At 39.6% G+C, this 23,365-nt stretch overlaps 1 protein-coding gene across 2 annotated transcripts in view; it reads left to right on the top strand.

The window, feature by feature from the left end:
• The first annotated feature begins 262 nt into the window (after positions 1 to 262).
• Positions 263 to 23,365, top strand: part of FAM185A (family with sequence similarity 185 member A) — a 40,201-nt gene continuing 17,098 nt past the window's right edge. For both annotated transcript variants that reach the window (XM_058804777.1, XM_058804776.1), the window contains exons 1-5: positions 263 to 629; positions 7,251 to 7,360; positions 10,567 to 10,659; positions 14,991 to 15,129; positions 19,234 to 19,275. In XM_058804777.1, the coding sequence (XP_058660760.1) occupies positions 263 to 629; positions 7,251 to 7,360; positions 10,567 to 10,659; positions 14,991 to 15,129; positions 19,234 to 19,275 (751 nt within the window). The remainder of the gene's footprint in view (positions 630 to 7,250; positions 7,361 to 10,566; positions 10,660 to 14,990; positions 15,130 to 19,233; positions 19,276 to 23,365) is intronic.

The following is a 23,365-nucleotide window of genomic DNA, read 5'->3' as shown; positions in this document are numbered from 1 at the left end:
AGACCCGTGGGCATGGCTGTAGTTCCTTCCGCGCGTTGTAGAACTACGGCTCCCAGGAGGCTCCGCGGCCGAGCCGCCCCCTGTTTACCGGCCGTGCCGGTGCCGCTCCCCGCGTGTAGCTCTGTCACGTGACCGGGCGGGGGTCACGGCCGCCCGCCGGGAGCGGCCTCGCCCCGTCCGGTTCGGTCCCGTCAGGTCCGGTCCCGTCTGTTCCGGGCGCTCCTGCACGCGGCTCCCGGGCGCTCTCACCCTGCCGGTGGCAATGAGGGCGCTGCCCCCGCGCTGGGCGGCCCTGGCTGTGCGAGCGGCGGGCGGGCAGTGGGCGCCGCCCGTGCCTCGCCGCGGTCGCAGCGGCCCCGGCCCGGCGCGGGAGTGGGCGCTGTCGGTGAGCCCGCGGGGGCGGCTGCGGGTGCGGCTGCCGTGCCAGGTGAGCGTCCGCCCGCTGGACCCGCAGCGCTGCCCGGGCGCGGACCGGGTGCTGGTGGCCGTGAGCGGCGGCAGCCCCGGGCGGGAGCGAGAGCGGGACCCGGTGCGGGTGGAGCACGACGAGGCGCTGGGGCAGGTGGCGATCGTGGCGGACGGCGTGGACAGCAAGACCGCCGTGGACATCCGGACGCCGGTGATGTTCGGTGAGGGCCGGGAGAGCGCACGCATCGCGGGGGTCCCACCGGCAGCTGGGCTGGGCTGGAAGGCGGCGTTGGGAATCGGCATCGGGCCCTCGGTAGTTCCGAACGCCCCGCTGTGTGTCCTGAGCTCCGGCGCTTCCTGCGTGTTGGGCTGCGCGGTTTGTCGGTGACCCTTTCGGTAAGAGTGGTTTGTGCTGGAACCTGAGCTGGTCAGGGGCACTCGAGCGCTCGCTGACATCTGGGCTTGGCAGCGGCTGCTCCAGAGAGACCCCAGGGCAGCATCCCGGGCATCCCTGCCCTCCTGGGGCTGCCCCAGAGAGACCCCAGGGCAGCATCCCGGGCATCCCTGCCCTCCTGGGGCTGCCCCAGAGAGACCCCAGGGCAGCATCCCGGGCATCCCTGCCCTCCTGGGGCTGCCCCAGAGAGACCCCGGGACAGCATCCCGGGCATCCCTGCCCTCCTGGGGCTGCCCCAGAGAGACCCGGCCCCGGGACAGCATCCCGGGCATCCCTGCCCTCCTGGGGCTGCTCCGGCAGGGCTGCAGCATCCAGCAGCTCCGGCAGGGTTTGTGTGTGGAGTGGGTCTCCGCAAGATCAAAAGAGCCCGGGAGGTAACGGCACAGATGAAATAAAGAAGGGCTCCCTTGTCCAGTACAAACGTTGCATTATCTTTTTGGGCACAGGGCTATAATCTGTGCAGGGTTTCTTGTATGGAACACGGTTTGGGAGAGCAGCTGTAGTGGCTGAAGCCAATAAACATCTCTGCTGAACTGACAGTGAAGTTCTGGCAGTGGCCCTGAGTTTAGGGAGTACAAACTCAGAGATCTGTGTTCAGTCGCTAATGTGTTTTTGGTTTTTTCCTATACATTTGGGCAATTTTCTATACTGTACAGAATGTTTCATCCTGCTGGAAAAACTTTTGATGTACAATGCACCTCATCTGTTGCTTTCTTAAAGTTATTGAAGACTGATGCATTATTTTATTTAAAGCCCTGCTGCAGTTGTGATAGGAGAAATGATGAATAATTCCACCCTACTTACACTTCATTCATGTAATCTATGACTTTTATAGAATATGATGTTACATATAGCAAAGACATTCTGCACCTTTTATCTTACTTTACTTTTTTTTTCCCACCCTGTGTCTTAGGCAAAATTCTGCAATGTGCTTTTTTTTTTTTTCTAATTTTCATTTAGAAGGACCTGAACTGTATATAATTCAAAAATGGAGAAGTCCTATGGGTTTGACATCACATCATTCTCACATTTTCCAGTCTTACTCATCCCTATAATTTAATTCCTTTAAAGTGCTGCTTAAAACTGAAGGGCTGTTTCTTAAATATATTTATCACAACTTAGGGTCTGTTTTGTTTCCTAGCAACTAATAAGTGCACAAATACTTTGTAATTAAATACAGAATATTTGTGCATGTAATCTGCATATAACCCTTGCTGCCCTCAGTGTGCTTTGCTCTGTCAGAATGCCTGTGCTGATTCCTGCCATGACTCCAGCAGCCACTGCCCTGTCTCTGGTCATAAACAGATGCTCAGGGATGGGTAAGAACAGAGCAAATATAAATGATATTTCATCATCAAGGGTAAGAACAAATGTAAATGATATTTCATCTAAGCATTCTCTTAACTGTCAGTTGTTTTCATCAGAGGATTTTCAGAGCCTGATACAGCTTAACCCCTCAGTGGATCTCTGCTGAGGGTCCCTTTATACATGGAAACAGTTTCAGGGTGAAAGCTTCCTAGTAAACTCTTATCAGTCCCACAAATTAATTTCCTGCTACTTTATCATTTTAGTATGTGGTATTCCAAGGTCCTCCTGCAATTTATCAGTGAGTTTTTAGGTAGTCTGAATAATGTGGTGCCATTGATATAAGTTTTCAACTTTGGTATTTGTGCTGATTTCCAGCTTCTTGTAGTGTTGAAGGTGGTGCACAGCTTATAGCTGAAAGACAATATGGAACTAAGGGTATTGTTAAAGGCATTTGACAATCCAAGTTGGTTCTCTTAAACAGATCAGCTGTTACCTCTTTATTCATTGAACTCTAGCTGGACTGTCTTCTCTAAGAGTCTTGTAGCCTTGACTCTTACCTGAGAATTTTCAGTTGCTGTCTTACAGCTCTTCTTTTTATTTTTTTTCCTTCCCTTGCTTGACAAGCACAAAGATTGCCTTGGCTTGTCTGTAGCACATTCACAGAGTCCATCCCATAATTACTGAGCCTCAAACAAACCCAGTGTCTCACTTATTACCCTTCAATTCTCAGGTGTGTCTGGTTATTAGTCCTTTACTATTTCAGTTTCTCCAGGATCTCTGAGTGACTATTACAAGTCACTCCAGAGCTGGTTATTCTCAAGGTGCAGAATTCATTGTGTTAAGATGTGAAGAATTTCAGCCTTCATAAAGGGTTTCAATGTGAGGAATCCTCCTGAAAGTCTTGGTAGTCAATCCTGATTGCTAGAAGACAATAATTTTGTTTTTGTCCTGTCTTTGAGATTCTTACTATATTCTGAATGTCAGCCAGCACTGCAGACAGTCTTAGAGGTTTTCTTCTTGAAACAAGTTTTCTTTTTTTGTGGGTTTCTAAGCTGTTCCACTTGGGTTTGTGGTAAGTTCATGCAATTCAGGTTCCCTGGACAATCTGTGGACTGTAATGTCCTTCCACAAGTGCCTCTTTGTCACCCCATAATTAGCAGGATGTTACTGTTGTTCGTGCTGTCATCCAGGTGCATCTAGTGATATATTTACAAAAATGTAAAGGTATGGGGTTTGGGTGTTTTAAGTTTCTACTCAGTGAAGTGGAATTTTTGCTTGCGCTGAGATTCTACTTTTAAGTGGCCTTTCAGCTCTAGTCCGTGGGTTTTTTTTTTTTTTTATCTTCTGAGTATTAGTTTGTGCTTGAGTAGCTCTGTTTATTTATTTAGAAAAGAATTATCCATTAAATTTCATTGCGTAAACAAAAGATCTTATCCCTTGTAAAAACACATCTCAAACCAGAAAGGAACTGTTGTTGCTATGCAAGCACTGTGGCTTTTCTCTGCCTTTCCTTGGATGCATGAGGAAAATGTTAGCTCTGTTCTGCTCAGGTGGTTCTGCCTGAGCTCTCTCAGCTGCAGGAAGTTGAGAGGTTGATGGGAATCTCTTTTCAGTGTTTTCTTGTTTTCTTCACTTTGGAAGTTAAGGCATTTCATAACAGCTTTCACAATTTAGCTTGGAGCTTATCCAGGAAGCTGCAAGTTACCTAAAGCTCCTTAGAGCCTGAAGGAAGAGCATGTGTGGAAGAAGCTGAGCTTAAATGTGCATTTCAAACCAAAGGCAACCTCTAAGCAGCTTAGTAGGACCAGAAGATCCTCTGTTTGTCCTTGTGTCTGGTTTTGAGTCCTATAGGATTTCAGTATCATACATGATCTGATAATCTTCTCTGATACATCTAACCTTCATTGATGGTGGATGTCAACGTATTTCTGTTTAATTAAGCTTATTTATTTTGGCATGTGTTAATTGAACCTGAAACCAGCCCTTTGATTTCTGGTTACTGTACATTGACTGCATGAGTATGCAGAAGTAAACTGTACTGAGGGCTTGCATAACCATAATTTGAGATAATTCTAGGGCTGCTGAGTCATCTGAAAAGAAATAATTATCCACTCTATTTCAAGTATTATAGCTTAAGGCAGCTTAATAACTGGGGTGCTTAAATACCCTGGGGTACCTCTGACTACATTCTGTTACCAAAGGGTTTCAGTTTTCCTAAATATCTTAATTTCTGATACAAGTCTTTTACACCACAAAGATTTTCATGCATTCTTTGTGGTTTATGTGGCTAAAGTTGGCTTTAGCCCTTGTCTTTGCTAGGGAGGAATCAAACTGGCTATTTTTGGAGTTTTGGCACTGAAACAGATTGGATCTTGTTCCTCCTTGTTAAAATTTCATTGGCAATATTATCCAGCTTTCAGTCTGTTGCTTTATGGAGTTGTTTATCCTTGGTTTGGGAACTCAGAAGGAAAAAGAGAGGCTCAATTCCTTGTCCACTAATTTTTATTATATCAAGGCTACCAAACTGGTGTGACTGCAGAGGATAAGGCACAAAGTGTATTCCAGAAGTCCCTGGTGTTTCTTAATGACTTGTTTATGAATTTTCAGATTTCTGGGTCCTCTTTTAGCACCCATCTTTCATAGCTAGCCACCTTTTCAGATGATAGCAATAACACAGTCTACAGGATCAGAAGATTTTTTGTTAAGCTTATTCTTGTAAAAGTCTCAGTGTGTTTGTATCATGACTAAACTGAGCACTCTCAAGCCTTTTCCTTGTCCGTTGTAAGAGCAGGAGGGTTTCAAGCTGATTTAATTTGAAGATTTGCACAAGCAAACTGGGTTCTGGGACTCTCTTCTCAGAGACAAAATAGCATAAGTCTTGGTTGTAGACCTTCCCAAGCACTGTGCAGTTGTCCAGTGGGTGAATTGAGCAGTCTGGGCAAGACAGCTTGTTCAAAACCAACATTGCTTTCCAGTTTACCTCTTATAGCCTTTTTTCTTAAGGAATTGTTAACCTCTGAATGTGGTCCACATCCTTCACCAAATTTAACCTTGGCTTACTGCAGCCATGAGGATGATGCTTGCTGCAAAGGTGTTGTGTTTCAGCTCTGTCTCTTGGATTCTCCTAGTTTGTCAGGTGACAAAACTTCCACTTGTTGTTAATAGGAGCTCTCAGTCTCTCATGTTCATGGTCTGCAAGCTCACTGTTGTCGTGGTGCCAGGGGCAGGACAGGAGGACACTGCTGTCCTGGGCAGCAGTGTGACAGTGTTGATCTTCAGGCTCTGCTGGCTCACAGGTCTGACTTGGGAATCTCCTTGGGGCAGAGCTTGTTTTGAACATGCTGATTATTCTTTCCATCTTTCTGATAACCTTAGCAGGCAGTGGCAGTGAAGGGAAGACTTTCACATTTGCTTAAATGAAGGTTTCTTTACCAAATAATCTCCTTTCCTTTAGGGAGTAATGGGGCTCACTATCTGATCCTGTCAGATCTTAGTTCTTCTCTTGTGTCTTGCAGCAAACACTTTCTTCTTTTTACCTTTTATCCTTAGAAGAACTAAATCACTTCTTTCCTCTCCTGCCTTTACCTTTTGCCAGCCACTATAGTGGTAATTTATACAAATTATTAATAGAAATTATTATTAATATAGACAGAATCCCCGGACTGTACATTCTCAAAACTTCTTTCCATTCCTTAAACCCAAGGGTGAGACAAATAGCAGAAAATTGCTTTTCCTGCCCCTGCATCTTATCTACAAGACCTGCTGATTTTTCTTTGTGGCAGTCTATGAACAGTAGCAAGCAACAGTAGCAAGGTGAGGTGACTCAGACTAGAGGCAAACGTGTTTCTTCATGCCAGGGCAACGTCAGGCTTTGCAGAGGCTGGGGTGAATGATGCACACCAACACTTTCTGCCTGGCTTTGGCTGGTGGAGCAGCAAGGCCTGTGTATTTGTGCTGTTGAACCTTATTATTCTACATGTGGCCTCAGACACCTGCCAACCTTCTACCCCAAAGAGGGTGTCAGGGTGCCCAAGTGTCTAAGGAGAATTTCTAATGGAATTGGTGGCTAAGGTAGATAGGAGATGGAGGTGGAGTTAAAAAGAAAAAGATGAGACTTCACTAAAGGTTCACACCCTGCGGATTCCTTGCCACAGGTTACAGTCATTCTTCTTTTTCTTAATGTTCTCTCTTGGAGTTGGGTATCTCAGACTCTGGCTTGCTAAACTTTCAGTGTTCATAGTTGATAGTGACTACTCAGGCTGTTCAAAGTGCATGGTCAGACACAGCAAGCAGGTTTTTAGTAACAAAGAAGTTGCTCTTTTTCCTTACTGTGTTTGGTTACTCTGTTGTTTCATCCTTCCTGGATGAAAGTTTGACAAGAAAGTCTCACAGGTATGTATGCTTAGCAGAAAGATTTTTAAATGTTGAGTCTGATGAAGGAATAGAAATGAAGTTTTGATATAGAAGAAAAGAATTGCTGAGCCAGTCTTACTGGATAACTAAGGAGGCAAAGGGTGTGTTAGTTAGAAGGGGTTTTTATGGCTCAGAGCAAAGGATAAACCTACCCCAAAGAAGATGTTTTTACCAAGCATAAAGATAGCACAGGCAAACAAGTCAGCAAAGTTGCAAGTAGAAAAAGGTCTCAGAATTTTCCACTACAAGAAAACTGAAAAACAACTTCTAGCTTAAACTGTAATGTACTAACTTTTAGTGATTGGAGAATAGTAACATGAACATGGTAATTATAGTAGTTATGATAGGCTATAGATAAGTTAAGGTATAGATTGGTTCTACTCTATTAAGATGCTCAGCAGAGCAAAGTCTATAATGCATTGTAACCCAAACTAAGGGTGTCCAGCCCTGCCTGCAGCTGGAGCTGACAGCTGTAGGCACAGGCTCTGCCACCCACAACCCTGGACTGCTGTAACTCTTGGATGGAATAAACTGCATTTTGGAGAGCTGCCTGGGGTCCCACATCCCTCATTCAGGCTCTTACAGTGTGTAACATGATCAAATACTATGTTAAAGATATCTGACTTTTTTTCTTTCTGTTGCTAATAAAACACTTTTTTAATTCTAGATTTGGATATCAAAACATCAGGGACTGGCTGCGTGAAGATTCAGAAAATAGAATGTGATAACTGCAAAATAGAAACAGAGAAGGGGACAAGTGTCTTGCAGTCAATAAAGGTACAAAGAACCTCCCTCACTCTTTGAGAAGGGATTGTGTGGTGGGATATAGTGTTAAAGCTTAAATACCAGTTCTGGAGATGAGAAGTACTCTGGTATTCTCATTGCAGCACTCATGTTGCTCTGTGCACAGCACCTCACCTTGAATTATTGCATACAATTGCAGCACAAAAGTCAAAACCAGTGAATAAGGAGGAGTCAGAAGTCCATGTGTCTGTGATAGCCAAAGGCAGCAGGAGCAGTGACAGCAGTGAGCCTGATTCCTGTCTTCCCTACCCCTCAAAAGGAAAAAGAAATAGACTGGGGTTTCCTGTCTAGTAGCTTAAGAGTTGTGCCTGCTCAATCAAGACTTTGCAAGTTGCTGCTGATTTTTTTTAATGTGTATTTTTTTTTGTTTTTTAATAATTGGTATATCAGGGCTATTGACAGTCCCTTTAAGTTAATTTTCAATCAGAAGTTACTCATTACATGTCCAAAATACCTGACTGAAATATAGCTGATATATACTGTATGTATCATAGGCATGAGGTTGTTTTTTCAGTCTTAAGGCTTCAAGTTTGCTGACTTAAGCTGTTGTAAAATTAATCACAGTTTATCTGACTTAGATGCTATTTGGAATCAAATTCACTTGATTGTTTGGGATTGAATCTGCAGGAATTGGTATAAATTCAAAAGAAGGGTCAATTTGTTTTGAGATGAGAAAATTTTTAACATTTTTCTGTATTTGGTAAGAGAGGATTTTATAACAGATGTAGGGAAGACTGAGCTTAGGGAGGGGTGTAATATACAATAGAGCTAGGTGTGCTCTACAACTGGGAAACTGTAGCCAACTTAAAGCTTCCAGATTCTGTGTAATTGTAATTTTACTCTTCTAAAGATACCTAAAATCTAACAGAAGTTAATAGCACTATGTGATGCCCACCTAAAATTTTCATTAAAAATTATTCTGTTATGTAGTAATGACAACAATGAGAAACTGCATAGCATGAGAAAACAAGGTGGTTTTGGGCAGTAATAATGGCAGTAATCATGGCATGCCATCACATCAAGAATTTTTTGTGGTGTCATGGAAAAAGAAGGTTTTGAGGAAAGACACCAACTTCTGGGAAGCGTGTCTCAAATGCAATCCAAGATGTGAAATATTTTTCACAAAAAATATTTTGTGAAATATATTTCACAAAAAAGAGCTGGATTTTAGTCTAATCTTGTTTTTAAGTACTATTGTTCTAGTAAGGTGACTGAACTATTTTTTTCTGATAAAGCTTCAGGAATTATATTCAGTATTATCAGAGAAGCAGAATTATTTGGGAGAAACAGAAGTATCAGCCTTCAGGGTTTTTCCAAAACTACTAAAAGTGTTATGGATCAGATGCTGTAGTGAAGCATAAGAGCTGATTCCCTTTCTGGGAATTTGCTTTACTGAGCAAACTGAAGGGATAGTGCCCTCCCCTGGATGGATTAAAGCTCTTTTAATGTTGGTTTGCTGTTATTAACAAACCTCATTAACTAACAAAGCAGGAGAGCCTTTCTTTACAGGAGAGAGAAAAGATTGTTGATAAATTACTTCAAATGAAAAAATCTGATCATGCAGGGATTATTCAAGAGCACCAGCAAACAGCTTCACAACTGCTCATTTTCTTAACTTGCAAGAAGTTGTTAGTATAAATTGTAATTTAAAAAAGCTTTTTGATATACAAAGCTTTTTTATATGCAATCTAGAGTGCCTTTACAAAAGACTTAAGGATTTGAGCTCTACTTTGCTTAATCATGCATACCAGTAATTGAACAGAAAGGAGGAGTCTCTATGAGGCTTATTAATGGATTTTTTCTGGCAGTTTTGCTGTGGTGGACATTACCCAGCCAGTGAGATTTGTTGAGGGTGGTTTTATTGAATTTTGTTTTGTTTTGTTTGGATGGTGATTGTTTTTTAATTGGCTGAAGTCCAATTCACCCTATCCCTTTCAAGTCTCTAGGTCAACTAATGGCAACAGTAATTCCAAAATGCAGTTATGGCATTTTGGTCTTCTTCAGAGTATGAATTATTCACAAATTCTTTATTGAGAAAGCAGTACTTCTTTTAAAATTTTTGTGGTGCTTCTTATGATGACAATGCCACCAGGGAGACCCTTTAATTATGTTTCCATGTTCCTCAATTACTTCTTGACTGTGCTGATGATAACAAGAATTTCCAGGCATCTCTCTCACACTGGCAGAAGACCTGCTGCGCTTCCTCAGCACACCCCTTGTCAGAGCCTGATTCATCCTGCACCTGTGTCCTTCTCTTCTTCTGAACAAATTTTTCTGGTTTTCCTCTGACGTCTGTTAAGGTCTTGACAGCCTTTTGCCGCTTCCTTATTCAAACCTTTCTCCCTTGCTTAGCCAATTTTTGCTATGAAAAATTATTGCTTTTTTTCTTTCAGCTGGTGGAATACTTCCTCTTAGTGAAAAAGCTGCTTCACCACTGTAACTGGTTTCTTCTCTCAGCAAATCCTTCTGTCTGTTAGGTGTCTCTAGAAATACTTACCTCTGAAAGCCTGGTTGGTTTTTTCTTAGGAAGATATTCTAATAATTTGGGATGGGGAAAATTAGTGTCTATGTTGTGGTTTTATTTTACTGATCTATCAGAGGCCACACTGGTGAGCCCTTGCTATACACTGGTTTTTCCAATCTTGCAAGTTCCCATATTCTCCTCAAGGTACATATTTGGAGAACTTGCTGTTTAATCATTATTCTGATAACAAGTATGGTGTACCTGCTTCAAAGGAGTGTGATGGCAGATTGAAACATTTAATTCATCATGTTACTGTAGAAGGAGAGAACTATCTATTTAAATCTAATTTTTAAAGTTTTTTTCTCTTTTACAGATGGCTATATTTTATTCACAAGAGCTGGTGGCTTTGGTTTTGTTTTTGAGATTGTTTTATGTGTATTTCTGTACTTTTTTTTTCTTGTGTATGCAGCAACAGCTGGAAGCTATAAGGGTTATAGAGCAGTGTTTGCTTCTAATCTGGCTAATTTGTTAACTGGAGATTTACCTTATGCAAAACAATTTTAATTAGAATTTGTGTGCAGTAAAACACTGTAGAATCTGGTTCTTTTTGCAGGACTGAGGCTTCCAATGGTTAATGTGGTACAACTTGAAAAACAAGATAACCATAACTAGAGAACCAGTTATCCTAACTGTATGATTTTTTAACTTTTTTCAGAGCCATAAAATTGATATAAGGACAAATGGTGGTAAAGTAATTGGTCTTGGAACACTTTATGGCAATACAGATATTTGTGCAACAGAAAAGGGGGTAAGTAGGAAGTAAAACTTTCTCTTCAATAGCTTATTCTCCTCATTTGTTGTAAAAGGACTAAATTAAAAAAATGTGCTAAAGAATATGTAAATAACTCTCATTGTAACTTCACTGTTTCTTATGTTTGTCTGTTAACTTATATTATCCTGTGCTTGATTTGGATTGATAAACAGGCTCCACAGAAAGCAGAATAAGTGTGTGATCATTCCATCAGTACAGAGGTCATGCTACTGATACAACCCATCAGCTTTAATTATATAGACCCCTCAGGACATTGTTAAACTTTCTCCTTGGCTAATATGTAGGCATTTGGACTCTGCAGAAGGCTCAGGAGTTTTGGTGGGTAGTGGCTTGATATTTGTAGATGCTGTACACTTGTAGTTTTATGTAAGAATGGAGGAGTAGAAGGTTTTGCAGACTTCTTTGCAGCTGAGGAAATGTAATCACAGGTAATCTTGCTATGAGATGCAGTAGGAAGAATCACAAACAGAACAATTTTGTTGAGAACTAGTTTGTTTTTTTCAGTAGATGGCAGTATGAGACTAACCACAAACTACTGTACGCTGCTTTTGTTTCTTGACATAAGGAGGCAATTCTCCTTTATTTAAAGTAATGTAGAGCTAAACTCTCTGCAGTTCTCACACCCAGTCTTGGTTTTAGGCATTGTAATGTCCATTAAAATACCTAAATGGGCTGCATTAGGATTCCCTGGATCTGAGGTGTTGCTGTGTGACCATGTGGAGCCAAGCCAAGGCTGGGAGTGGCTGTGGCTGTGCTCTGACAGAGTCCATAGGCACCTTTAACCAGCAGGAATGGGAAGAGTCAGAGAATGGGGTAACCCTCCCTTGCCAGGGTAGATTTGAGCCCAAACTAGTGAGTTCCAGGCATCCAAAGTCACTTCTGTGAAGTGCTGTTTGGCATTGCTGTGCACCTTGTGTGTTCCCAGGTCAGTTCATTTACCTAGAGCCTGCTGTGAGCTGTTCTTGATGCCCTGCTGTAAACTGAGCAACTTGCCATTGGATTTTCCAAAAACTGTCAGCATTAATTTATCTGTGCTTCTTTGGAAGTGGGTGTTAGACTGCCTTTTGTGTAATAAATGTGATAATTGTATCTGTATGGGAAAATATAGTTCAGAAAATTGTTTTACTTTGAGCCTTTAAATGCTTTTAAAAAAATTAGCTCTTTTCAGAAACATCACCCTTGTGAAACAATAAAACAAATGTCATACAGATTAAATTGAAGTGCTTCTTTGTGATCATAAATATTTGTATGTAGTATGTAATATTACAAGAAGTCAATCTTAGAGCTGTAAAGCTGTAGTAACGTGAGTGAAGTGAGTCATTTTAGCACGAATTCACAGCTACAGAACAATATTTTGGCTTATGTTATTGAACTTCTCACTTAACAAATTTTGTAGTGTGGTTAGGAAGGACAGATTTTGTTTCTCAGCTGGCCACTTCTGTTACTAATCAGTCAGCCTTATGTCTCCTCTGTGTGCTTGTGTGAGATGTTTCTTCCATCAGATTCAGTCATCATTATGTAATTATGGCTCTGTCAGCATTTCCAGCCCCCTCCTGGAGGTGGGGAGGGAGAGGATGTGGTAAAAGGCACTAAGCACTTGGAAAATTAATATTTTTTAAGGGGAGAAGTGGGAGAAGACACTAGTAAAGCATTTGAGCAATGATAGCAGAAAAAGGAAGGCCAAGAGCAGGAATGTGTGGAGAAGGAGCTGTGTATTTCCTATGTAAGCATAGCAAGATGTCAGTTTTTATCTTGAGAATGTGTTCAGGTGTAAAACCTTCTCAGTCTGACTTGTGCAGATGAGACCAATGGGACTTGAGCCTGAGGTCAGTTTCAGGAACTGCAACCCCCAAGTCTCCATGCCCAAGGGAAGGAATTTTTTCCTGACAATCTGGTGGTTCAATAGACAAAAATAAAGAAATTGGTTTGCCTGGGGCGTTATTAGCTAATCTGTGCCATGGAGACTTTTCTATAACACTTGCTTTGTCGAGCCAGACATCTGTGTTCTGCCAAAACTCCACAAGAGTTAAAGAATTTGGGATTGAAAGCATATTTATTTTCATTGAAAAGCAATCCTATTTTTCCATGCTTTCCCCATCTGAAATACTTTTTTATTCTTATATTTGAGCAGTCTGACTTCCCCTTCCTCCCTGCCCTTACCCTGATTTGGGTTATTCTGAAACAAACCTTCTTTGTATTGGTAGTTTTTGTTTTATTGTTTACAGTAACTTCTTTTGATCTGGAGCTGAGGAAACTCTTCTTATTACTTTCTTAAAATTGTGCAATTTTAAGAAAGGCAGTTGAGGCTGGTAAAAGAGTTGGTATGTGAGATCATTTAAAAATTAAGTGCTTTATTGTAAACAAATAAATATATCTAAATAGAATTAAAACTTGCATTCTGTAGGAAGAGAGGTAGCTATTTGAATTTCCCTTTGCCTGGTTAGGAATGCCACAAGGCAGCCAGTTTGTATCCAAACTATGCAGATATTTTTATTTTCTTCCTCCCCTTTCAAGTGTGCTTTGCACTATTTTCATTGTGCTGATATCAGTGATGGCCTTCAAATGGGAAATGTTCTTTGCAAATCATTTAACTCTTAGAACAGGTGGGATCATAGAGCCTAAAATGAGAGTGCCTTTCCCTTTCCTTGCTGCTGTGACCATGTGTCACAGCAGGTTTGCACTTTGCCATGCAGGGTGGGGAGTGGGAAGCATCCCTAGGACAGATGCAATGTAAATTAGTGTTTAAGATCTCTGGTTATTAGGGTTTTGTTGCAAGCAGTATTAGATGAAAAGTTTGTGTTCAGTAGTGACAAGTTGTGCCTTTGTTACTGGATTTTGTTTCTGTCTGTAGCACAGTTCTAAGCAGCAGCACCTGCAGTGATTGTAGGCATTGACTGGCACATATCTCTAATTCTACCATAGGCTATGCATAGCATTTTGATTTTCTTAAAGTTTAATGTATTTTGCTAAATTATTGGAGATCTAATCAGTATTGTAGCATGGGAAAAGTCTCAAGCCCAGTAGTTCCATTCTGTAATCTTATAATTTAGTAGTTCAGTGTGAATAGATGGCTAAGGCCACAGTGTAATTTGGCTGTCAAATAGCCCATACTAAAGCAGCCTCTTCAGCTCAGTTTTTGGGATACAGTGCAGCACTGAGTTTGTGTAACACTAGTAGTTATTTGTCAGAATATCTCTTGCTTCATCCATAGCTTATTCTTTATATAGTATTATACTGGAAGGATTAACAGACTTATTTTTTTATATTAACTTTATTTGCACAAGATGGCAATGCTAAAATGACAAGGAGGATGTAAAAATAATTTGAGTGAGGCACAGTTTGATCTAGAAAGCCATGTATTGTTTCACATAATGAATGAGGATTTTGTGCAATTCACTGAAAGTCTGTATAAGCAAAATAGAAACGAATTGAGTGGGGTTCAGGTATGAGCTATTGCATTCTTCCATCATAAATTGAATTTAACTGAACAGAACAGAATTCAGTTTCATATGGTTGCTGCACAAGGATGTGAATTTTTATGTTTTGTTCAAATACATTGATGTTTTATCATGTGACTCATCACTTTTACATAGATAAGCTCATCTGTCACCTTTTATTTCCCAAATGTGCAACTTTCCACATTCTATCCTTTCTCTCTGTTTCTATTGCTAAGAAGTAGAAATGGTGATCTTATCCCTGGTTTTTCAAGGCTTTGTATGCCTTGAGGCTTAAGTCCAAGAATAGAAGCCTGAGTAACCAAGGTAATAGGAAAATTATGCTGAGAAAAAGGGCAGCTGGGTGGGGCTTTTTTGCAAACCCTCACCAAAGATATATCTACAATGTAAACCAGTTAAAAATCTTCATAAATAGCTGTGTGTAACAAGACAGAGGATATTTCAATTTGTGGTGGCAGAAAATTGATCATCAATGCTCCAATTGTCATAATGCTGTATGAAGATTCAGTCTTCGTAATTAAAGTTAATAATTCATTTTGCTTTTCAGAATGAAGTGTTTAATTTTTGAAAATTAAATTAAGCTTTTCTTTCCTCTGTTTGTGACTACTTGGGTTCTTCACCTGAACTGTGGATGTAATAACTCAGGAATGTTGTGAAGAATCATTAGTTCTTGAGTCAGAGCTCTTGGATGAGGTTTTTTGTTTTGTCTTGTGTAGCCTTTAGCTAAGAACCTGATTCCATTTTTCCTGCACCAACAACTGCTTTCCATTTGTTTTGTGTCTTAACAGTGTTACTTCCCACTGCTTTTTCAAACTGTGATGACAAATTGTTGATTGTGTTTATTTCTCTTAGAGTGTAAATATAGAGAAGCTGCAGGGGACAACCATCAATATATCCACTGAAGATGGGCCGCTGAAAACTAAGTATCTCTATGCAGAATCAGCATCTCTCTCTTCAGAATCTGGTGATATTATGCTGGGAAGTGTTCATGGTAAGAAGGAAGTCTGTCACAAATGAAGCTGCTTTGAAGGTGTCCAGTAATGTTGACAGTAACAAATGGACCAATGCATAGACTGTCACTAAATCACCTGTGCACAGTATGCAAGCAAAACAGTTCTATTTCTCTTAGAGGCAATTGATTTTTTGCCACCTAGCAGACTGTATTTTTGAAAACAGTTTCATAACCACACTTGTTAATAGCAAAAAGCATATGTTATAATAAAGAAATGTCTTTCATATAGTAACACATACTAAGAACATCAAAATATTCTAAAATTCAGCAATGAAAACGATACTGAAAGTTGTCAGCAGGCTTCTCTTCCCCTCTCCCCATCTTTTATTTTCTTCATAGGAAAATCAACTCTTAGACAGATCACCTACTAAGAACTATTGTTGGAGAGAGTCATAATGAGAAGTTTTTATTAGAAATGGCCTGTGTGTTTGCTGGCATCTTACGTTAAGAGTGGTGACAGTTTCTGTTTTTAGAAGAAGTTCTTAGAACTTCTTAGCAGTCTCTAAACCATCCACCCTTTGGTGTCCTTCCCCTAGATCTAAAACTAATAAACTACAGAGTATTTTATTGAAGCAGCAGCTGAGGTTCAAATCTGGTGTGGTTTTCTGATTTAACAAAAGTCCCACTGAATTCAGACTGTGCTATAATGCATTTGTGGTGATTTAACATTGAGTAAAACAAACTGGAAGATGCACAAAGAAAATTACTCAGCTCTGTCAGAGTTCCAGATTTTCAGCTATATCCCTTAAAAAGAATTTACTACAATTGCTAAGAAATTATGTTGTCATCTTGCTTGAGAAATTACTTCTTTCTTCCTTGAAGGAGCAACTCCTCTGTCCCTTTATATTAAATGTGAGAATGGTTTCTAAACCTTTTAGGTAAAGTTAATTTTAGCATGCACTGACAGAAATAAGCTGCTTTTTCTCTTGTAATTGTGTTTTTCTAACATGTAGGTTTGTATTATTTCTGGAACTTCTGTCTAATAAGCTGTACTGATTTGGCTTTTTCTAACTTTTATAGTGATATTGTGGAGTAATCAGTTTGTGAGCAGGTTCAGTCTTTGTGCACATTCAAGAGTTAATTTTTATTTTCTTGTTACAAAAATGAACTCATAACTGCTGTAGTTAAGAACTTACTTTCTTCAGTAATGCCTGTTGCCATTAAGCTGGAAAACAATGTGAAAACAAATAGAATTGTGTCCAAATTATGCAGACATTTCTTATGTTACTTCAGGATTATTTTTATGACCGCTCTACTAAATGGGCTTGGAACACCTAATGTTATTTTAGCTGTATGTTTTTTTAAAAATTGCACATTAACTTTTGCTTGGTAATTTTACCCTACTTTTTGAGAAAAAATATTTTCTGTACAATATCATGTTCCCCAGTCATGTTTAATAGCCAAGGCTTTTAAAGTATACCAACATGTATTAGCAGACAAGATAACTCCTAATATAAATTTCTGCTATTAAAAAATGGTGACTTTCACTTCTGATTTTTGCTCTTGAGGTACCTCAATTCCAATGGTTTTGTCTGTAAACACCTGGACAGATTGTTTGTTTCTTGGGCAGTTAAGTCACCATTTCCCTACAGCTAACACTATAGGTGGCATCAAATCAGCGCATCATGCACAAAACTTAGCTGGATTTCATTGCTTTTGCACTGGGAAAATTGAAGTTAGGGCAGCACAGACTTTACAAACCTGTCTGAGACACATTTTGTGGTTGAAACTCAGGCTGTAATATCAGGACACTGGGAGAGCTCAAACTTCCACAACTGCTCATTTGCTTCACGCTCCTCTGGCAAAGGAGTCATGCATTGTTTTAAAGGAGTTTGTTTTGGGTAATTTTCATCAGCTTCTGTAACAGCATTAGAGGTGTCAGGTGCTATTAAGCTTTTGAGTTTACACCTGAAAAAGAAATTTGCTCCTGAGGACTTTATTCTTTATCTAAGAGCCAATACCATTACAGTGAGCCTTCTCTACCAAGGGGCACATGGGAGGAACAGGAAACCCCCCTTTGCAGCAGTCCCAAAGTCTTGGGTTGAGTTGCATTAGCTATTAATTTATTTAATCTAGTTTAAATTTGGATTAGATGTCAAATTCCTTCCCAACTAATGTTTAAAGTAGGCTCAGTTAGACCAAGCTTGCTCAAGCCTTGTCTAGTTGAGCTTTGAGTATTTTCAAATGCAGAGTTTGTATGAACTTTCTGGACATCTTGGTCCACTCACTCCTGAATTATTTTTCTGTCAGGGAAAAAACCTTTTTAATCATAATTTCCATTACAACTTGTATCCATTATTGCTACTTCTTCCTACTTCTTGTTGCACCACCATGAGAAGAATGTCTTTTTTTCTCTATACCTCTCATTAGGTAGTTGAAGGCCAGAAGAAGACTCCTCAGCCTTCTCCTTTTAAACCAAAACAAACATGCTCTCAGGGCATCTTTAGCTTGGTCTGGGTCCCTGATCTTCTCAATAGCCTTCTCTGGCCTTAGTCAAGGACATCAGTGTCGTTCTTGACTTGAAAACACAGAACTGGACACAATATTCTAAGTGCAGCCTCACAGAATGTGTTGACATTGTGCAGCATTGGTGGTTCTGCCCTAGGAGTATGTAGCTAAATGGAATTTGATTTCTACATGTTGCATATTTTTCAAGGGTCTGCTTATGAAAACAGGTAAGAAAACCCCCAGAAAAATGCAGAACAGCCGCAGGGGCTGTATGCTGACAGAATTTGATCTACCTTCAGCTGCTCCATGGGAGCTGCTGGCTGACAAAACCCCAGGTCTTTTTGTAGGTTGTACCAAACTAAGTGCCAGCCATGAGAAAATGAGGGAAAGGATGGGAAAATTATAGCGTGGATTTTAAAAACAGCAAAGAGTGAAGCCAAACATCTTTCAAGGTCATTGGAAAATGCTTTTGTTTCTGCTCTGATTTTTAGAACTCCTAAGTATTTTGTCCAGTATGTGCTTGAAAAGATGAATTTAAGACTGTTGATGATAGGCTGCTTTTCTAGCTTTCAGCCCATGAACCACTAAGAAAAATACAGGTCATATACAGTGGAATACACTCTGCCCTAATGGTTGTTTACTACTGTGTAATTACACAAGATAGGGTAGAGCTTAATCCATCTGCAATTTTTAAAACCTCTTCTGAAAATCTGAAAATTATGGTTCCTGTGTATTGCTAAACTGCCCTCAGTTTCTGTGGTCAGCATTAGTCTTCATTCTGCCTTTCTCTTGGGAGGATGAGAGAATGGCAGGGATGACATGGTGTGGTTTAGTTTTTAATTTAGAGCATTTTCTGTGACACATTTATGCATGGAAATGGAGAAGTTTGTACAGTTTAGTTAGACTGTTAGTAGGATAGATGTCTCTTCTGTTAGGAGGTACATCTGTTGTCCTTCCAGATTCTCCTAATGTTGTAGCTGTAAGGGCAGAATAAGTATTTTGAAATTTCAAGGGTGGAACACTTGTGCCTGTTTAAAGTGATGCAAGTTCAGTAGAAGACCATTCTACATTTTGTGCCTTACACGCTTTGTTTGATGTTCTCCACTTTGTCCAACATACTCCAACTGAAGTCAATGGAAATGTTGACAAGGGGTTATCATGCACAAAACTCTTACAAAATGTGAGAGTTTTGTGTACTCTTAAAAAAGAGTAAGTTTGGAGGGAGTAGGAAATGTTCAGTGGGTCCAGGAAATTGCCTTTACAGGTAACACATAAGATTCCCTCCAGCAGAGATGGGGTATAGGTATATAAAAGAGGAAAACAGAAACTGTTATTCATGCAATTGAATTTAAATCATCTCTAGTGCTGTTGCAGGCATCATAGCAATTAACAAAAAATTGCCCAAAGTAAAGTAAGGCAATATTGTGCATTATCCTTGCACATGCCTCTCTACATTTTTTTCTCCCTCGAATCCAGGTGGTATCTTTGAATTCACTCAATGTCTATCTTGTCTGGAATCACTTAATTTCAACCCATATATATTGAGACTTCTGTTTGTAAAGCAACAATATTAATAATAAATAAATAATATGTTTCAATAATATGTTTTTAACATTTTTCCCCTTTTCATTATAGGTAATACCAACCTTCAGACCAAAAGAGGGAGTATCACAGTAGGTAGGTTCTGCCTTCTCTCTGTCTCTTTTGCTCTTCCCTTATCCTTTCTAAAGACTAAATATTCACAGGGGAAGTGAAGAGGAGGTGATTTCACACAGATGTTTTTGCCTCCTCTTCAGGAGTAGCCCTGATAAGTGTGGCTGAATAAGACCCTTGTCAAAGTCAGCCTTTTGTGGTTGGGCAAGGCACAAGATCTCACTGGACTTTGCACAAGTGAGACTGAGTCTAGCTGTCATCTTTTAGATATAAATGGGATAAAAGGACTGAGAAAATTCTTAAGTCTACATCAAATGCAGTTGTGCCCTTACTGTAGTTCTCTCTTATATTTATTGCTATTAGTGATTAGCTATATTTAATTTTTATATCAGGAAGCTTATCATTGATGTATTACTTATTTGGGGAGGTAATGGCAAGGCTTGTGATAATTTCAGTATCCTCAAACTATTATGCCAATAGTTTTCCCTTCATAAATGGAAACAGCTCATAAACCTTTTCTTGGGAAGCTGGGAATTTATATGACAGGGTAACTCAGAGCTATCAGTTATGGTGTACCTTATATCAGTGCATTTTATAGCACACAAACACCAAAGTGAGAAACTCAAATTCTAATTATTGATATGGCAGGAAATTGAGTAACACTGAACTTTGTCTAAGATTTTGTATATTTTGTATGTAGAAAGATTTCCTCAGGCCCTGATCTTGAAGATTTTAACTGTAGTCACTCACTCAGCATGTTTCAGGGACCGTGTCTAGGATGTGTTCAGGGACTGTTAACAACTCTTCTTGTGTTTCTAAGAGCTCTGTATTAGCATTCCTGGAAAATGAATGCAAGACACATTCTTATGAGTTAGTCATTAAACCACAGAATTAAATTCAACTTGCTAGACTGTTTTTCCTTTTCTTAAATAAACTCATAGGGTATGAAGAGTGTTTAAATAAAGGTTTCTTAATATAGGAGGTAGCTTTTTCCATCAACAGATGATGATTATTTTCCTTAACTAACCAGGTTCAGCTTTTAATCATTGGGACACTCTTACTGTTGAAGAAACTATTTTTCAGACTTCAATTCTGACAGCACTAGATAGTCTTCATCTTTTCCTAAAGAGCACCAAACATCCCTGGTATTTTTATGGATTTTTCTAAAGGTAAAACACTTTGAAGATTCAGACTTTCAAGTCTTAAAATGTGAGAACACTTCCTACTCAACCAGTTTGCTGAAGGCCTTATTTCAGTTGGAAGGGTCCCACAGTGACCATCCAGTCCAACAAGAGTTGGAGTGTCTTGTTTGGGGGCTCTTTATCTCTGACAGGCTTGGGGCACCAGCCTCTCTGGGAACCCTGCTCCAGCGTTTGACCACTCTCTCTGTAAAACAGTCCTTCCTAAAAAAGAACCATTCCCATGCAAGGTTTCACTGGACACCAGGGAGAAAAGCTCAGCACCTCCTTGTGCCCTTCCCCTCCCCAGGAAGCTGCAGAGAGCAGTGAGCTCACCCCCAAATTCCTTTCTCCAAAGCAGGCAAGCCAGGTGGATTGGTTGTTTGGGCTTTTTTGGGGCAGAGTAATTGATCAAAAAGAGCCTTTACAAGTAATGGATATAATTGAATATTGGGATAGAAAATAGATCATGAGTAGGTAAAAGGATAGCCTGGATAGTTTAGTTAGGAAAGGAATTGTTTCCTTGTGAGATTTCTTTGCTTTGTGTGTTGCATCATTTGTTCTGCCAGGTCCCATGGTGAGTATGGTCAGGACTGCTAAGGATTTTTCAGTTTTGTCTGCAATTTAGTGAATTCTTAATAATAATAATGAAGTATATTTAGTGAATACATTTCAGTTTCTTATAATACTTTTCATATGACAGTTTTAGAACAATGAACTAAACCAAGAATTTTTGCCAGTTTCCTATCAATAAGAAATACTAGATAGATAGCTGAGCAGGAATTCAATCTTCATCACACTTCAAATACCTTGGAGTTTCATGCTTCCTCCAGTCTATAATCAAATAATGATAAATATTTTGTGTTCCTATAGAGGTTGATTTTTGTCACTGATTTTACCATAAACAGGTCAGTCTTTAGGTGCTATTAGGAAAAGCATGGTTTTACTTAGATTTAAGTAAAGATCACTTGTGTTTAATCCTTTCTTTAGTGCTAGGCTGATAAAGTGATGCTAAATGTTAACTTTGTAGGCCTTTCACTGTTCTTTTTGTGCAGTGTTTCTCAAGTTATGTGACTTTGGTTTTATTCTTCAAGCTCTATTTATTTCCATAAAACTTAACAGACTTTTGTCCTTCCAAGGACATCTTGCTTCACCGTGCCCTTTTATTTAATCTTTTTTTCTCTAGTACCAGTAAATTCTTAAATAGCTAAAGCTGCACAAGGCTGACCATCTGTTCTATTTCCAGTAAAAGGCTTTGTCCTTGTTCTCCTCCTTGAAAAACCTGGAGAAAACCTTTTCCCTGTTGGTCCTTAGCAAACTCAAATTCAACTATACATTTTTTCCTTATTTTTACCTTCAGTTATTCACATTCATATCAGCTAGCACTGGGTATATATTTGAAAATAAATTGCCTTAGGTTTGATCTGTCATAACCATAAAATATGTATTGTCTCCATTGCTATTTGTTATGTATTTTACGCTATCAGTCTGTGCTTCTTAGTATGGGGTAATTTTTCATTGTTGAAATATTTATTTATTTATATTTGTGCACTCTGTTGTACCTTATCTTTTTTTTTTAATTAATTTTCCTTTTATTCCCCTTTATTTGTTAAGAGTTAGAGACAAACTTGAAACAGGATCTTTATGGACTTTGCAGAAGCGATGAACTCTTTATGTTTCTTGGTATTCTTAATTGTATCTACACACTTGTATTTAATATCATATCTGTAACATTTGTTACATAAATCATATTCAGTTGTTTCTATGAAATATATTTCATATTACTTCCATAGGTCAAAGCTTAACAGTTGTTTGCTGTGCAGTATTGTAGTGTCAGGTTTAGTGTTTGGGTAGTGCTGCCAAGCTTTTGGTGGTTTTGAAACTTGCTGAAGTTTCTTCAGCCATAGGAAACTTTGTATTAGTGAGATACTCAGAGAGTCAAAATCTGGCAAGTCATCCTCCCAAAACAGTGCTCCTCAGTGGAAAAGTGTTCCATTTCCCTCAAGGTTGTTTTTGGCTTTTCTGGTAAATCTGTGCCTTGGGTGCGTCTGTCCCTCCTGCCCTCCTCCTGCATCCTTTATTCGTGTTGATGCCTTCTGCCAACACCATCCAATCTCTAACAAAACAAGAATTCTTTTTATTTTAATATTTATTAATTGAAGATCTAGGAAAAACACTTTGTTCAGTCTTGCAGATTCACAAAAGTTACCTTCCCACCGGGAAGAATCCCACAGGAGCTGCTTTTGCATTTGAGAAGTGGGAAGAGAAAGGCTTCAGGGGATCGATGTTGTCCCTCTGAAGCACCATCAGCTGGTGGAATGTGGACTGTTTGTAGCTGTTCTCCCTGGAGAGAGCTGCTCTTCTGTCACTGGAGACTCTTCTTCCTTCCTAGAATAGATAAAGGAACTTATTCTAGGTTCTGTTGAAAGCAGGAGAGTCAAAGGCTGGATGTTTCTTGTATCTGTTGCCAGCAAAATCAAATCTCTGTCAAGGTTATGTGGAGTTGGTAGTTGGCTGTTACTAAATTTGATGGGGGAATCTCTGCAAAAACAGCCTTTGCATGAAAACTTCTAGTGATCACTGCTAAAAAAGTGCATTTAAAAGGTTGATGCATGTCAAATTTTCCAGTTCTAATGACTTTAACTCTTCAACTATTATGAACAACCTTTTAGAAAATCACCAGTTGCAATCAATATTTCATTTTCACTTAGACAAGCAAAACTCTTCATTATTAATGAAGAGTTAATTTTTTTCTTTCAGATTTTGAACAGACTTTCTTTAGTACAGTCTTGAAATGGCAGAAGCATTCACATCCAGTTCTAGTTATTAATGTTTTCTTTTTAGCCAAAGCCCTTCTCAGTTTCTCAGCTGACTAAGTATGGATTAGCTGGGTTTTTTTGATTACTTTCCCCTCCAAAGAAATCAGCTTTAGCTAT

Source organism: Ammospiza caudacuta, chromosome 5 (assembly GCF_027887145.1).
Source record: "Ammospiza caudacuta isolate bAmmCau1 chromosome 5, bAmmCau1.pri, whole genome shotgun sequence".
In the NCBI taxonomy this organism is placed as follows: domain Eukaryota; kingdom Metazoa; phylum Chordata; class Aves; order Passeriformes; family Passerellidae; genus Ammospiza; species Ammospiza caudacuta.
This window is presented reverse-complemented; position numbering and strand designations above follow the sequence as displayed.